The sequence below is a fragment of the Toxotes jaculatrix genome, chromosome 17, assembly GCF_017976425.1.
Source record: "Toxotes jaculatrix isolate fToxJac2 chromosome 17, fToxJac2.pri, whole genome shotgun sequence".
NCBI lineage: Eukaryota > Metazoa > Chordata > Actinopteri > Toxotidae > Toxotes > Toxotes jaculatrix.
In genome coordinates, this window is record NC_054410.1 from 2380360 (window position 1) to 2395716 (window position 15357).

The 15357-nt window shown below is 41.6% G+C and overlaps 3 protein-coding genes across 4 annotated transcripts; 2 read left to right on the plus strand and 1 right to left on the minus strand.

Moving 5' to 3' along the window:
* Positions 1-262: 262 nt before the first annotated feature.
* On the plus strand, positions 263-3823 carry vps29 (VPS29 retromer complex component). Of its 2 annotated transcripts, XM_041060096.1 has the most exons (5): positions 295-357; positions 1684-1695; positions 2782-2973; positions 3189-3424; positions 3564-3823. In XM_041060096.1, the coding sequence occupies exons 1-5, from the start codon at positions 355-357 to the stop codon at positions 3679-3681; spliced, it is 561 nt and encodes a 186-aa protein (XP_040916030.1). In that variant the 5' UTR covers positions 295-354; the 3' UTR covers positions 3682-3823. The 2 variants fall into 2 exon arrangements, with proteins under 2 accessions (XP_040916031.1, XP_040916030.1); XM_041060097.1 differs by lacking the exon at positions 1684-1695 and having other exon boundaries at positions 263-357.
* Positions 3824-4135: 312 nt separating this feature from the next.
* On the minus strand, positions 4136-7850 carry LOC121196898. The gene is made up of 7 exons (XM_041060095.1): positions 7539-7850; positions 7409-7437; positions 6148-6266; positions 5800-5926; positions 5349-5535; positions 5106-5182; positions 4136-4920 (listed from the first exon to the last, which is right to left on the minus strand). The coding sequence occupies exons 1-7, from the start codon at positions 7607-7609 to the stop codon at positions 4787-4789; spliced, it is 744 nt and encodes a 247-aa protein (XP_040916029.1). The 5' UTR covers positions 7610-7850; the 3' UTR covers positions 4136-4786.
* Positions 7851-9512: 1662 nt separating this feature from the next.
* si:dkey-196h17.9 (exocyst complex component 3-like protein) lies at positions 9513-15119 on the plus strand. The gene is made up of 11 exons (XM_041060088.1): positions 9513-9650; positions 10611-11100; positions 11318-11435; positions 11607-11711; positions 11880-11980; positions 12137-12238; positions 12346-12472; positions 12571-12675; positions 13388-13543; positions 13645-13766; positions 13889-15119. Exons 1-11 carry the CDS (start codon positions 9554-9556, stop codon positions 14058-14060), a joined length of 1695 nt encoding a protein of 564 aa, XP_040916022.1. The 5' UTR covers positions 9513-9553; the 3' UTR covers positions 14061-15119.
* The last annotated feature ends 238 nt before the right edge of the window (positions 15120-15357 follow it).

Genomic DNA, 15357 nt, shown 5'->3' on the forward strand with positions numbered 1-15357 from the left:
CCAGATAATGATAAAACAAGCCAAGTAAAAGGGGACTCCATTCAGTCTCTCTTCGTGGTCATTCAGATGACTCTCCAGCAAAATATGTCAACAGTCACACAAAAAGAGACTCGAGCTCAGGGGCCCTGTGATACCTTGGGTCCCTGGGCCTTCAGTAATCCATTCGTTGAATATGAACTTTACACCGTCACCGTTGGTTACATTTTACGTGCTTTACTGTGAAAGGACAAAAGGAAGTATTATATCTGATTTGACTCGATTGCTGAGATCCTCTGTTCTCATTGGCTGACGTCGTGACGCTGTACGTGCGTAGGCGCTTCCTGAACTTGACTCGCAGAAACAGCAAAATAGAAGATGGTGAGTATGAAATGGCGAAAAGGCCACAATTTCCCACATTTACATCCCGCGTTTCGAGCCCTTGGCTTGCAAGATGTTTTCTTAGACTAGTTGTGGACGCGAGGAGAACGACGTGGTTTTTAATGCGTCCACGCAGTCTAAGTTTCAGGGTTTTGTTTCATTAGTGAAGCTCCATTCCGTGATGGATCAGCGGTCACATGACAGCTGAGCAGTTTAGTCCTAAAAATGAGTTCAGCAAGCTGCAAGTCATTCTTTTCATTTGCAACGCGATCTCTCAGGTTGTCGCGTTTGTTCACCAACCATTCTTGTGTACTGTTCTATTAAAATCGCGACGTGTTTTCACTTTTTCTTGTTCGTCAACCAGTTAGCTTTCGGGGCTAACAGGCTAACAGCTACTCTGTCTCATGGGGCGCCCTCCCTGTGCTGCAGTAGTGATGCTTATCACTCAATATTTTACCAGAACTGGACTTTAAATTATTTCTGAGTGAATACAGTTAGTATCCACTAGTGTTAAATTACATTAGGACCACAATTGCACGCCAGTCATTCAGTTATTAATTCATTCTGTTTTTCTTTTTCTGAATTTTTCGTGGGTTGGTAGGACAGTAGTTTGGTGCAGGGCTGCCATTAAACATAAGTATCATCATCAATGAATCTGCCAATGACTTTCTCCATTAAAAGATTAGTTGTTTGGTCTATGAAATGCTTTTTACAGCTTCCCAGGCTCCAACAAGACATCTTCACATGAGGGTTTTTTGTGTCATCATCAGTTCAAAATTTCAAAATATTTCATTTGAGAAAACAGAGGGTCCTGACATCACAGGAGAAGGAACAAACACAAAGTTGTATCTTTATGATCTATTACCAAAATAGTTGCTGATTAATTTTCTACTACTTAAATCTGCACAGTTTGGTTGATTATAACAAAATTCCAACACTTTGATTTGCTTCACCACATGATTTTGCATTTGCTCAGTCAGTCAGTTTTTTTTTTTTTTTACAGTGTTTTTGCTTTATCATTATCACTAACCATCCACCATTAACAGCTGATTCAACCACGTTGTCGATTTAACTTTTCTTATTTGTTTTTGAATGATTAATATCTGTCTACTTAATCCATTCACTTTTTTAATTTCTAATTTCAGTTTTCCCCTCTTGTCCCAACTCTTTGTCTTTTTTGTTTTGTTTTTTTTTCCCCCAATCTTTGATCATGCCTCGTGTCATTCTCTCCATGCACATCCTGCCTTCCACCCTATCTCACCCGCTTCCCTCCTCCTCCTCCTCCTTCCCCACCTCCTCCTTCCTTGCGTGTCTCCAATCAACCAGGCTGGTCACCGGGTAAGTGCCCTCGCTCTGTGTTGGATCCCTGTTTTCTGCTCGCTATTGTGCCTGCCACACTAACATGGGATTGGGATTGCACAGCCATGGAGGTTTGCTGTTTCTGCGTGTCACAGCACGACCGGCCGCTGCTAAATCAGCAGCTGCAGTGCTGTGATGTGGTGCTCGGCGGGCTCTGATGCTTCAGTTACACTTGCTCTTGGCTGTTGTCCTAAAGAAAAACGTACTAATTACTCATTTAGCCAAATAAATACAGATTTAAGACAGCAGGAAACCCAAAGCTTCCACATCAGTTTTCACAAGCGTGTTAAGAAATCAGTGAAATAGGCAGGGCAGGAGTAACATTCCTGAAGATGTTTTACAAGTTAATATTTTTTTCTTTGGGAATTCCTACTCATGATCCCTGTTATTTCAAACCTCCTGACTAGAAAAGCAGGAACACATTTTGAACACAAAGTAGTAACATACGACAACAATGAATATTTACTGCATCTCTGTGATGTCCAGTGGAGTTATAAGGTTCTTTATGGGTTTTCTTTTTACTGTGAAACCCTCAGGTTAGTTGGTGTTGGACTGTTGTATCCGTATGTTCTCTATCTGTTATTGACTGTCTGAAATCCAACTGAGTCGATTCAATTCACGTTTTTCAACTATGGTCTGTTTATGTAATAAATAAGGTGTAACATTCATAACCCAGTTTGAATTCAGACAGTCAATATAGCTTTTTACTTACAAAAGTTGCTTATTTACAAGTTTGAGCTTTCTGAATTAAGCCTGTTTATCCACTGTACTAAATGAATCTGGAGTGTGTTGTTTTTCGGGTGCAGTAACAGAAAACTCTACACTGTTTGGACTGTTTCAAACAAGATGGAGGACAAATTAATAATAACTAACAGAGGAGTACAGTGGTTCTGGTGGAGTCTATGTGCACAATCGTCTGCTGCAGAAATGGCCAGCGGCATCCCGCAGGGCCCTGTGCTTAGCCCACTTCTTTTTTTCAACGTTCACAGTCTAAACAACCCTAAGGCTCATCGGTCGGTGACTAACTAGTGTGTGTGTGTTTGTGTGTGCATGCGATGCTATCAGTTGGTCCTGGTGTTAGGTGACCTGCACATCCCCCACCGGTGCAACACCCTGCCAGCCAAGTTCAAGAAGCTGTTGGTGCCGGGGAAGATCCAGCACATTCTCTGCACAGGAAACCTCTGCACCAAGGAGAGCTATGACTACCTGAAAACCCTCGCTGGAGATGTCCACATAGTCCGAGGAGACTTTGATGAGGTCTGTGTATGTTTGTAGACAACTTACACAGTGAGTGTAAAAAACCCCACTGAAATCTGAAATCAGAAAAAAGAAAATGGTGAAAAATACTTGTAATTTCCAAAAGTGATTTTTGGCATTTTACTGTGAAAAATTACAAACAGTTGTTCAAGTTTTATTCAAAATAGTTAGACATCGCAGTTCTGTCTGACCTGTTCCCTCTCGCCTTCCCTCAGAACCTGAACTACCCGGAGCAGAAGGTGGTGACAGTTGGCCAGTTCAAGATCGGTCTCATCCACGGCCACCAGGTGATCCCGTGGGGCGACATGGCCAGCCTGGCGCTGCTGCAGAGACAGCTGGACGTCGACATCCTCATCTCCGGCCACACACACAAGTTCGAGGCATTTGAGAACGAAAACAAGTTCTACATCAACCCTGGTTCTGCCACGGGAGCCTACAGTGCACTGGAAAGGTAGGAGAGCTTGTTACACCGATGAACCTAATAACGATATCACACATGCTGAATAAGAGCAACATTAATACATCAGAAGAGATCATCTAGAAATAAAGGCAAACAAATGTCCTAGAACATCTGTCTTCTCTCCTCACAGCAACATCATCCCCTCTTTTGTATTAATGGACATCCAGGCGTCCACAGTAGTAACGTACGTTTATCAGCTGATCGGCGACGACGTGAAGGTGGAGAGAATCGAGTACAAGAAATCTTAAGGGACGTCATGAGGAGGAAGAGGAGAAGAGTTGGGTTAACGTGGCTCAGTTTCTCATTTCATTCCTTTCCACCGGGGGGCAGCAGCTCCCCTACAGTCACCACAATGTTAATCCTCAAACTGCTGAGTAACTTAACTCTAAACGACCCATGTATTATATTGTTTATATGTCATCAGCATATGCTCGATTCCAAGCTGTCATTTGGTCACTGTAGAGAATGCAATAATGTCACGTGTGTTTATCAGAAGACATTTTTGGTGCCATTTTCTGTCTTTTCTTTTTTAATTTTCGTCCCCGTTGTGTCCTGCACATGTGACTAACAGGCCTTTAGCTTCATGTAGTCGACCTTTCAGTTATTATTTTCCCACAATAAAGATCTAATTTCACTCCATCTGTTGTTTTGTCCTAAATTATAATGACAGCAATAATACCCTTGTTTACATGTTGGTGTAAACAGTAACATTTTATAATTCAGCACATGATTCACAGGGTCATGTTGCTGTATGAATCAGATACCACTGGAAAACAGAGTTTCCTAAAGGTACAGAGGAAAAAACTGGACTGTCGGAGCAAGAGAAATAAATTATACTCTAATGAGTTTTCTAAACACGTAGAATTTACTGGGCACAAGACAGGGAAACAAAAAACTCTGGGTGAAATGGTTTTAACAAAACTGATTCTTTGCTATAACTATAATTATGGTTTAACATATTTCACAGTAAAACAATCAAAAAGGGGTGCAGTGAGGCTTTGGGAAAACTCAGAAATAAAATAATCTGCACATTTAAAGAGCAGTAAAAAGAAAATGTATCTGCTGCTGTTTGTTTTCATTCGATGCTGAAGTTGTCATCGTTCTCAAAGAGTCAGTGAACACGTGATTTCCTGGAAATTAAGTGTTCAGACAATATTCTCTCATTACACTGGAGGGCACCAGAACACCTCTTCCAGTTTCTCCCAGAATTAACTGCTCCTGACAACAACATTTTTAATACCTGTTTCTTGGGGGGGTTTTTTCAGGAAACCAAACTCAATACTTTGTAAGACTGTTCAAGAGACTGCAGACACTGGAAATGTTACTGTGATGTCCTAAATAACAAAAAAAAAGTCATAAATCTGAGACGGTGTCGTCATCCCATTCTCCCACAGAGAGTGAACTCAAACTTTCACTCAGAAAATCATCCAGTCCTTCCTCCTCCTCCTCCTCCTCCTCCTCCTCCTCCAAAAGCCTGATCCTGACCCCTGGAAACAAAAACCACATTTAACCAACTGAACATGTCTCAGGAACGGTTTCATATAAATAAAATAATTATATGATTAGATAAGCCTGGTTCTGGAGAGGATAAACATAGTTACAGAGGCTTGTCTGTAATATTACTCCATGTTTGAAGCAGGGTTTTTTTTCCTCAACTTTTTTTTTGACTTACTCTGACTTTTTCTTCTCAGTGTGGGTGATGTGCGTTTCTTCATCTTCCTGTGTTTTGATGCTGATGTGTTGGAAGTCCTGCAATGTTGATTATACATTAAATATTAAATATTTCATCTGTTTTCATGGGATAATAACATTTGCAGTCAGCTCGTTTAGCACTTTTCAAACAAGATCTTTTCAATTGTGATCTTAGGATGTTTCAAAAAAAGAAAAAAACATTAGTTGATAACTTGAGTCCCACCTGGCCTGTCTGTTTGGGATTTGGGGCAGAAATGATTTCCCAGGATGTCTCACACCAGTATTTATCTTCCCCTTGTGTTTTGCCCTGGAAGAAACTTCTGATTGTGGTTTTGATTGACGATTTTCACCCTCATTCTCAGGTGAGGTCACAGATGTCACACTGAGGTCGTCTCTGTCACGGCTGTAGCCTACAACCAGAGCAGTGGTAAACGTGGAGTTAAAACTTTGGTTTACTTTTGGTGCAAGTAAGAAAGAAATCAAGTATGTCAAGTATGTGTCGTCACAATATATGTGCATATGCTTATACACGTATACACATATATTGTTCTGTGTAGGAATGTACAGTAAATGTTAATCATAAGACAAAAATGTTCTGAGCCAGTGTTTCGTGAATTCGGGGACAGACACGGAGCCTGAAGTCTGCTGGTATATATGACAAAATAAGATCTCACCTGCTCGTACACACCTGTGCAGCACGTTCATGTAGTGTTGGGTGATGATGTTGCGCACATGCGCGGTGCTGTAGGAGGATGCAATGGTGTACAGGTACTCCCTCTGAGCTGGTGTCAGTGCTGCGTGCTGAGGGACAAACAGTGGTCAGGTTTCACTGCTGGGATTCACACTGAACGCCAGACACTGATACACAATCTTTGAATTACTACGCTTCATTGAACTGTATTATAATCACAGGATTATACAAGGTTGTGTTACATCAGTTGCTGACGTTCTAACACAAAGTCAATAGACTTTGAACTGAAGGAAAATGTTTGAGATCTGAAACAGAGCACATGATAGGTTACCTTCAGGAATGGGGCTGCAGCCATGCTTTTAGGGATTTGTATCACGGTCACATGCTGGAGTTCCGGTTCAGTTCTTGCAGCTGATGGTCTGTTGATTTTCAGATCACCATCTTTTGATGCTGTTACCGGAGAGAAAACAGACAGAGTCAGACAGGTTTTAGCTGAAGAGGCCAGTTGCTAGTGTTTGTTGAGAGTCAGGATATTGGGAACTGAAGGTCGATGTACGCTTCAAACGCAAAGGCAGGGAGAAAAAAATCCTGCTGCAAGACACGATGAACAGTAAAAACAGATATTAGTGCACAGGGTTTGGACAGTTGTAAGCTGAGAGATAAAAACGCCAGAGAAAAGTTCAAACCCTGAAAAACTTTCCTGTTAGCTTGAAATTTTAGATCCAAAGTTTGACCAGGAGATAAAAAGTACGACACTCACGTGTCCAACTCTGCAGTATAACAACTGTCATGCAACATTAGTAGACTTTGCTTAAACTGCACTCCTGCACAGTGGCCATTGATAGATTGATAGATTTTTTCAGAAAACAATCTGCTTGTTCAGTGATATAAGGACGTTTTTGTAGCTATCATTTGTGTCTTTCTCTTTTGTGTTGTTGGTGATTAAAACAGCTGTAATCTCCAGTAATGAGTGAGAAGCATTAGCACAGGAAGGCTGACTGCTGCCATCTCAGGTTGTCGGATGACATGAATGCACATGTGGTTATAGTGGGAATCTTTCCCATCATTATCTTTACTTCAGCATGATGTGAGTGCTGCAGTAAGCCCTCTGTGTCCCTCTTCCAATTTCAAGTTTAAGTCAGCTAAGCAGTTTCTTTAAAAGCCTCTCCTCCAGTCGTCTTTGGCGGGTGAAGAGGCCCAGAGTTTTCTACGTGGCCTTTAAATTAGAAAGCAGCACGAGTGACTGTTCTTCCTGTAACTTATCAGGCGTGACTCAGGTCAGGTTTAGGTGTAGGATTTCCCCTCTTTCCACTGCTCTCCTCACACCCCTGTGTCCCCAATACAAAACCTGTCTCTCGGGTTTCAAAGGAGACAGGATGCCAGACAAGTTTTGTTCATTTAACAAGGAGACGGTGCATGTACATCTGAAATCTGAACCAGGAAACGGCAGTGAAGTAGGCAGAATACAGTGGATTCATGATGCTGAGTAAAAAGCTGACTCTGTACAGTCATTATCTGCCTCATCAGTATTTCTGCTTGTATTTTACTGCTCACTTACTTTGAATAAAAACTGTCAACGTTTTTTTACTTACCTATTTTCGACTGATTCATCCCAGTGTTCCTGCAACAGAGAGGGCAACATCCAAGTGTCATCCTACTGACATCAACACAAACTCACGGGTTAAAAACATAATTAGGACTAGAATTAAATGATTACTTTACCTTGGCAAAGCCTGATCTCGATGGAGCCTGTGGACCGAATGACTTCTTGCAAATGTCACTTGTTTTTTCATGATGGAAAGACGAGCAAAGACTCAAGTGTCCTTTATAAAAGCAGCAGCCACTTTAGCTGCTGTTTAAAGACATAGCCGTCCACACTGAGGTCAGTCCAGGTAATTAAAGTAAAGAGGCTGTGTCACTGAAGCCCTTAAGGGCCAGTGGGTGTGTCTTTTCCCACGAAGCTGCAGCAAGTTCACTAAGGCAAGAAACTTTTAAGCCCATTTCCCATTCTCAGTTTCCTCCTGACAAATTCAATGCAATAGTCTGCATTCACTGAGAAGTTTCCTGTTTATGATGCTGTGAGTAAGGAGCTGACTCAGCCCCTGTAAAGTCAGAGACATTAGTGTCATGTTTCAGATGAGTAAAACTGCCTTCTCACCCGTTTTATTTATTGGTTATGAGACTGATTGTGTTATTATCAGTTTCACCAAAACACTGCAAAGAGCCTGAACTCTGCATCATAATACAACAACAACAACAACAACAGTAATGGTTATTTTGAAAAAGAAAATGTGTAATGCATCCATAGTGGAGGCAAATAAGAGACTTTGGGAGTTTTTGTCTTGGGAGTTTTTGTCTTTTCTTGTCTTGTCTTCATGTATCTTGATGACTGAGGTCCAATTTTTGTTTGTCAGACCAAGTTCTGTTGAAACTGGTCGGCATTACACAAACGCCACTACAAACCACACGAAAAAACACCCACTATTACGACACAGCGGCTCACCAGCTCTAAGTGGTTAGTTTGAATTATGGCGCCATCCACTTACGTTTAACTCAACCAATCAGACATATTCTGTCTCCTGTTGCATCATACAAAAACTGTGGAATCCATGTTTGGGAATCAGCAAATTATTGCATTGTTTTGTTGGGATCTAAGGGGATATCCAGCTCTCTTACCCTTACAGCTGAAAAATGAACATCTCCTGCTCTGTCTGTGTGGTAGAAGACAGCGGGGAATGTCCCTAAAAAATTCCAAACGGCTTTATGTGCCATAATTCTCAGACACACACAGACACACACGATTATTCATTTATTCTTTGCTAAATCTTGCATTCCAGAGTAAAAGATCTAAACATAATAAATATGACTTGGCGCTGGTGAAAGGTTTGTGTTGAATAAAATACAGTTTGCTAACAGGAGTGGTGCACAGATGTAGGTTTATCCATTCATACTTACCTTTGTACCCATGACTCAGTACAGTGGCATGCTTTCTATCTGATTGTTAATACTACACAGGTGATTGTAGGCACAGGTAAACAATGACTCTCACTCACTTTCCAGCTCTTTAAGCTTCCTTTAATGTCACCAGCAAAAGAAGAAAGTTAGTAATGCGCAGCGTCTCTGTGAGTATAATATCAAAAACTGAAGCTGAGGCTACGGCTGTTTGTGAGATATGATTAAGTATTTCGCTCTGATGTTAGTTTTGTTGTGTAAGACATAACAGGGCTGTTCTAACTCTCTCTCTGCCTTGTTTGTTTAAACCTGCATGTAACCAGGATATTTCTATGCCCCTAACAGGACACAACAGGAAATCTCTTCCGAAACAAATTTCACAAAATGTGAAGTGAAAAACATCCAGACAAAAAAGCCAGAAGTGGCCCTTTATCTTCAAAATGAGCCCTAAACTCAAGCTTCTGTGCAGAGGAACTGAATTTGGAAGCCACTCATTTTTAAGTTATATTTTTTTTAAAGTTATAGTATCAATAGTAATAGTATTTGTATTAGTATATTAATGTTTATGTTAGTATTGCAGCTCCTTGCACATGATGTCACCACTTTCTAGTTGCTGGTGGAGTGCAGCTCTAGTGGAAAGTGAAAGTAAACAGATGCTGTGGGAAATCACCTGTCGCTGCCTTCATAAAGGCCTGCTGAGCTGCCGACTCACAGATGAGCACAACCCTTCTCCCAGCATGCAGACATCCCATGGACTAAAGCACTTAACACTTCTAAAACTGGACATGAGAAAGAGTTTGAGATTTGGAAGAAGGAGCAAAGCTCTGAAGGACAACAGCAGGACTCCTTTAATAAAGGAGAACAACAACAACATACAAGATGGTAAGAGTCTGTTCTTTTTATGGGTGTGATTTGTGGTTATTGTGGGTTTAGATTTTCTTTGAGACAGAATCCAAAAAAATTATCAGTGCAGCTGCAACAGTTTTAGAACAGAAATGCAAACTGACTCTTTTACTTCTCCTGTCTCACTTCTCTGAAACTGAGTCAGTCGAGGTGTGTTTCAAACGAGATAAAAAAAAAAAAACAAAGACAGATAAGGAGCAGGTATGGAATGAAAAAAAGCTGTGAACAGCAGTGGATTAATGGAGCCCAGTCAGAATCTTTAACGTCAGATGTGCAGGGGATTCCCGAGCACACAACGGGTAATTAATAATTCCATGGCAGAGGGTAGGAGGAGATAAAGTTACACATCTCTCGTTACATACACGTGCAGTTCAGCTCTTTGAGTGATCATGTAGAAAGTTTGAAGTTAATAACGTTTGTTGTATTTCTGTTTCGGCCAACTGAAATTTGCAAATCAGCGAGGTCTGAGTCTGTCTGCAGGCACCAGTCACCCGCTGTCTCTCGGTCTCCGGAGATCTGTGGCCTGATTTGACCTGATTTGACAACTGTTCCCATTTCATGCACCACAGAAACGTTGTGCAGCAAAACCACTCTGTTGTGCTGAAGAAGAAGAAAGTTTTAATAACTTTTTTTTGTGGTCTGAGTATATAACCTTGTCATCAGCCTGAGTTTTATGTTAATCCTGTCTCACAGCTTGACAAACCGGTTAGTCAAATGACCAACCAGTGGTCAGGTTATAGTGGTGGTTATAACCTGACCAGGTCATAGAGTTATAGTGATTTTTGTTATTTCTTCACTGGCAGAACTTTTATTATTAGAATAAGACCACAACAAATCAAATCAAAACACTGACCTGCTTTTTGCGAGCGTGACTTATTTCAGTTGCACCAAATTTCATTGATCAAATAGTATGGAGCCTAACATCTCCTCCTCTCATAGGGTATGACCAGGCAGGTGACGGGTATGACCTCCCGTGTCAGAACACCTTCCACGAGGAACAGTGTCTGCAGAACAAGAATCCGGTCAGATCTCAGGAACTCGCTCAGCTTCTGGAGGTGGTCCCTGACGCCATCTCCATCACCTCTGAGGATGGATACATGTGCACCGTTCAGCCTGAGCCAAGTTCAGGACAACACAACCTCACACTGAGTGTGGTGAGCCTGATACAGAGATCTGTGTCCGAGCACTTTCCAAAGCCACCAACACATCCGGACCAGAACCTTCGGCAGCACCTGCTGCATGTACAGGAAGCTGTGGTCAGTGAGCTCGTGAGGCTGGGTCCCCTGCTGGACCCTAAAGGGCTGATGGGATGTCTGATCGATTGCTACCATCGTCAGACATTTGACCACCTCCACAGTCTGCTCCAGAACGTCACCTCCACCCACAGCTCCTTTGTTCTGATGAACTGGGCCACACATACATACCATAGGTATGTGTCAAGCTACCTGCATTTTTACCTACCAGAACTTCCTTTAAATCAATTTAACTGAGCAAGTTTACATGTTACCGCTTTTGAATTATTACCAAACTCTGGTTGCATGATCATATTTACACAGTCTACCTTGATCCTCTCTCCTACGTCACAGCAGAATCTCTGCTGCTGCTGCTCAGCTCTGATGATTGTGTGTTTTTTGGTGTTTTCCTAGTAAAGAGCTGCTTGGTCACCCTGAGCTCCAGAAAATGGATCCCATCAAAAAAGTCGATGTCCTGCTGTTCAAGGAATGGTCAGAGAAAGCAAAAGACAAGCTGCTTGAAAATGTGCAGGTGAGAATAAAAACTCTTGCATTGTCAGGGCTGGTGCAGATTCATTACTGTGGCAGCGGGGACAGTGTTGGAAGTGTTGGGTCAACAGACAGATACAGACACTGCTTACCTGCTGTATGTCTGTTAGAAACACAGCTCACTATGTTTCTCTTTGTCTCCTTTTGTCCACAGACGGAGGTCAGAAGGTCTCTGGAGAAAATCCTGCAGATTGAGACAAGACAAGGACATTGTGACTGTGAGGAAGATTACGTTGGACTCTATGTGGACATTATTCAGGTACTTAATAAAGCAGAAGTTATGAGTTCCTGTTCTCTGTCTCTGTTTTTAGACTCTTTGTCTACCTCTGGCGTTTTTTAAAAGACAGGTTCTTTGTTTGCTGATCTGTTGCGATGGTATATTTCAGTGAAAGGGCGTCTATGCTCCATCTGTTTGTTTCTGTTCTAGTGCATTGATGCCATTCACAAGGAAGCACAGAAAATCTCCTCAAAACTGTCTCACCAAGTGCAAGAGATTTGTTTCCGTGAGCTGCTGATATTTGTGAGCAGGTGAGAGTCAGATAACAGATTTCCAAACCAGACTCTACATTAAAACTTAGGTTTCTCTCATTGTTCTGATTGTGATGATCTGAGCCCTGAATGAACATAAACATCACCAGTTACAGTTACCAGTTACTTAGACTGCACATTCTCTTTGGTTTGCAGGTACAACACTGAACAGACTGAGGCTCTTGGAAAAATAGCAAACATGGACAAACCAGCAACAATACATTTCCTCAAGACTTTGAGAACATGTAAAGAACTCAAGTGAGTATTTGGGTCTCTTTATCTCTTTAGCCAGTCTCAAATGTGCTATTGTTTCTTAAAGCATATTTTATTTGCAAACAAGGTTTACAGAGCTTATCTCCTCTCAGGCAGTACGTCCAGACTAAAGGCACAGGCATCAAAACATCCCCTCTCAAGGAAACTGTGCAAACGCTTGAAAACTTGGAGGCTTCTGCTTTGGACCTTCTGATGGACGTCGTAGCTGACATCGCAGAGGTAGCTGTTCAACTTAATCACAAATATATATGATCGATGTGCAATATATTGCTCTGTTAAGAAAAAAAATAAAAACAAAAAAAAAATCTGTCCCACAGAGCCACCTTAAGAAGTACTTCACATCAGATAGCAGGCGGTTCCTCTTGTTGTCAGCACTGAAGGAGCATTTCCCCAAGCTGCGGTTTGGTTTGGAAGAACAAAAGGTAAGGACATCCCACCATTCTCAAACATACTGAGTGTAATCTGTAAATAACTTTAAAAATGTATGTGTTACAGATTTGTTTTCCACAAATTTGAGCCGAAGCATTTTTGTGCTGGGATTTAGCTGCTTGTTATGAGAGAAAGGACCCAAACGCAGACAGACGGGGATAACGTCTTTTAATTAACTCAAAATCACTTGCATTAGGTTCACATTCAGGAAACAAAACTCTAACACTAATTTAAAAAATCATCCATAAAGGAGTAAAACGCTGGGAACACAAACTCAGAGAATTCTTACTTAGGGTGAGGAAGACGATGGAGGTAAATCAAACACAGGCAGGGTCACAGGTGTGAACAGAGACAAGACCATAGGAACAACCTCAAGGAAGACAACAGACAAACTGACAAAGACACAGGGGACCAATGAGACTTATATACACTGGGGTAAATTGGCGACAGGTGATTCACGTTAGGGCAGAGCAGACGATCAATGAAGACACACAAATACAACAGAAAATGCAGAACAAAACTCAAGAGACCAAAACATGAGAAAACAGGAACTACTGAATAAAGCTCAGGGAACCAAAACAAGAGTTCTCAGGTCCATAAATAGTTTAACCAAGTCCAAGAAAACGGTCATTTCAAACATCCACACCAGGGGCTGATCATAACAGCAGCGTTTTGAAAGCTGAGCTGTGTCTCTGTGTTTCTCAGACAGTGATGGACGAGGCTTACAAGCTCATCGTTCGTATTTACGTCAAACGTCTTGTCAAGATCAGCCAGAGCAAACTGAAGAAGAGGTGGAGCGCTGATGTTGGACAAACAGTCACTGAAGACGCTGAACTTCTTCACAACACCATCTCAGACCTGGTGAGATCAGCGTTTTGATGCAAACAACTGGAAACACACCGTTTGTTCTCACACACTGTAAATGACATTTACCCAACATGCTATGTGTTGTGTTGAATCAGGCTCCTGGTGTCCAGCAGTGGAACCTCATGCTGCTTAGAGTCACAGACATTTTGGAGTGCAACAGCATCGAGGCTCTGAAGATCACAGTTGCAAGCATGCAGAAGCAGTTTCTCACAAAAAGGTAAACAACACACTTTCTTTTTAAGCACAACCTGGAAGTTCTGGTCGTATTCGGACTCTCTGCTGACTCGTATTTCTTTAGGTTCAGGTTTTAACTTCCTTGTGTTTTGCCCTCGACTGCAGCAATGACATGGAGTTCCTGCGCACCCTGCTGCGGTGGAAGGGTCTCTCTAAACGGGAGGTCACTGAGGTGCTGGACGCCCTTCCACCCGACTTTCAACCCAGACCTGATCCGGATCATCAGCCCAGGAGTGCCAGACCCTGGTGCAGCTGTTTTAGCTGCCTCAGCTGCTGAAGACTGAGGTTTTCCACAGAGGATCAACTGCAACAAGCAAAGAGGACAGAGCTGTTTGTTCAGGATGTTCACAGGATTATGAACGTTGTGATCAGCTCAGTCGTGTTCAAACTCATTCCGTTACTGATTTCACTTCTCAAATCTGACCTTAAGACACAGATGTAGATAAAGAGAAGAAGGCACTTTACAGGACATTCAGACTGTGCACGAGACTGCCTATGTATGAGTGAGCCTGTGGATGAGTGAGCCTATGTATGAGTGAGCCTGTGGATGAGTGAGCCTGTGGATGAGTGAGCCTATGTATGAGTGAGCCTGTGGATGAGTGAGCCTGTGGATGAGTGAGCTTAAATAGCAACTGATTTCCTTTCAAGTGTTGCTGCCATTTAAGGAAAAGTAAAAAGAATTTTTTTTATCTTCTTAGCAAAAAAACTCTGTATTTAGAGCTTCCTTCCTTCATTGCAATTTTATCTTCGCTTCATTTTGCAAAGAAATGCTAATATTCTAAAGCATATTTGTAGGTAATGTGTTTACTTTTGTCACTACAAGAAAAAGCAGTAGAAAAAAATATAGTTTGGTTTAAGAAGTTGTTGAAGTTGTTTACATGCACACATTTTTTAATATTTAGGTTGAGGTTAAATATTATTTATTATGTTTTAATTATTACATGAATATACAATTTTTTTACAAATATGTCCCAATATTCACTCTGCAGCAATCGATCACTCAAATCAAACATTACTAAAAACTCTTCTGTTTCACTTACAGAGAAAACATTTCTGAATTAAACTTGGACCATAGATTCTGATTAAACTTGAATTTTTAAAAGAGATGTGCTGTGTACTTACCAGCACAAATCAGGGTAAAGATCTGGGGTTACTGGGTTATGCTTTCGGTGTGATGTGCAATGTGCCGGTTTACGGGTTTTCTTTATTTTCATGTTTTCTGCTTGAATATACTTGAGCTATTTTCAAAGTTACTGTATTCTTCTACGGTGGGTCGTTTGATGAGAAATGAACTTTCCTGCCAGCAGTGTCAAGAATAAATTTCGGTACAGTTTATGGAAAATGTGTCTTTGGCTGTGTCTTCACTGTGCCACCAGTAACCACCACTAGATGGAAACATCTTACTGAAAAGAGACGACAGAAACGCTCCACATCACTGAGGTCAGGTCATTTTAAGGGTGGCTTCACAAAACAGATCCCATGACAGCGGCTGTTGATCTGAGGTTTGGGATGGTTGCAGGAATAAGAATTCAGAGTTTTGTTACACCTTCCTCTAAGGTTTGTTTCTGGACAAA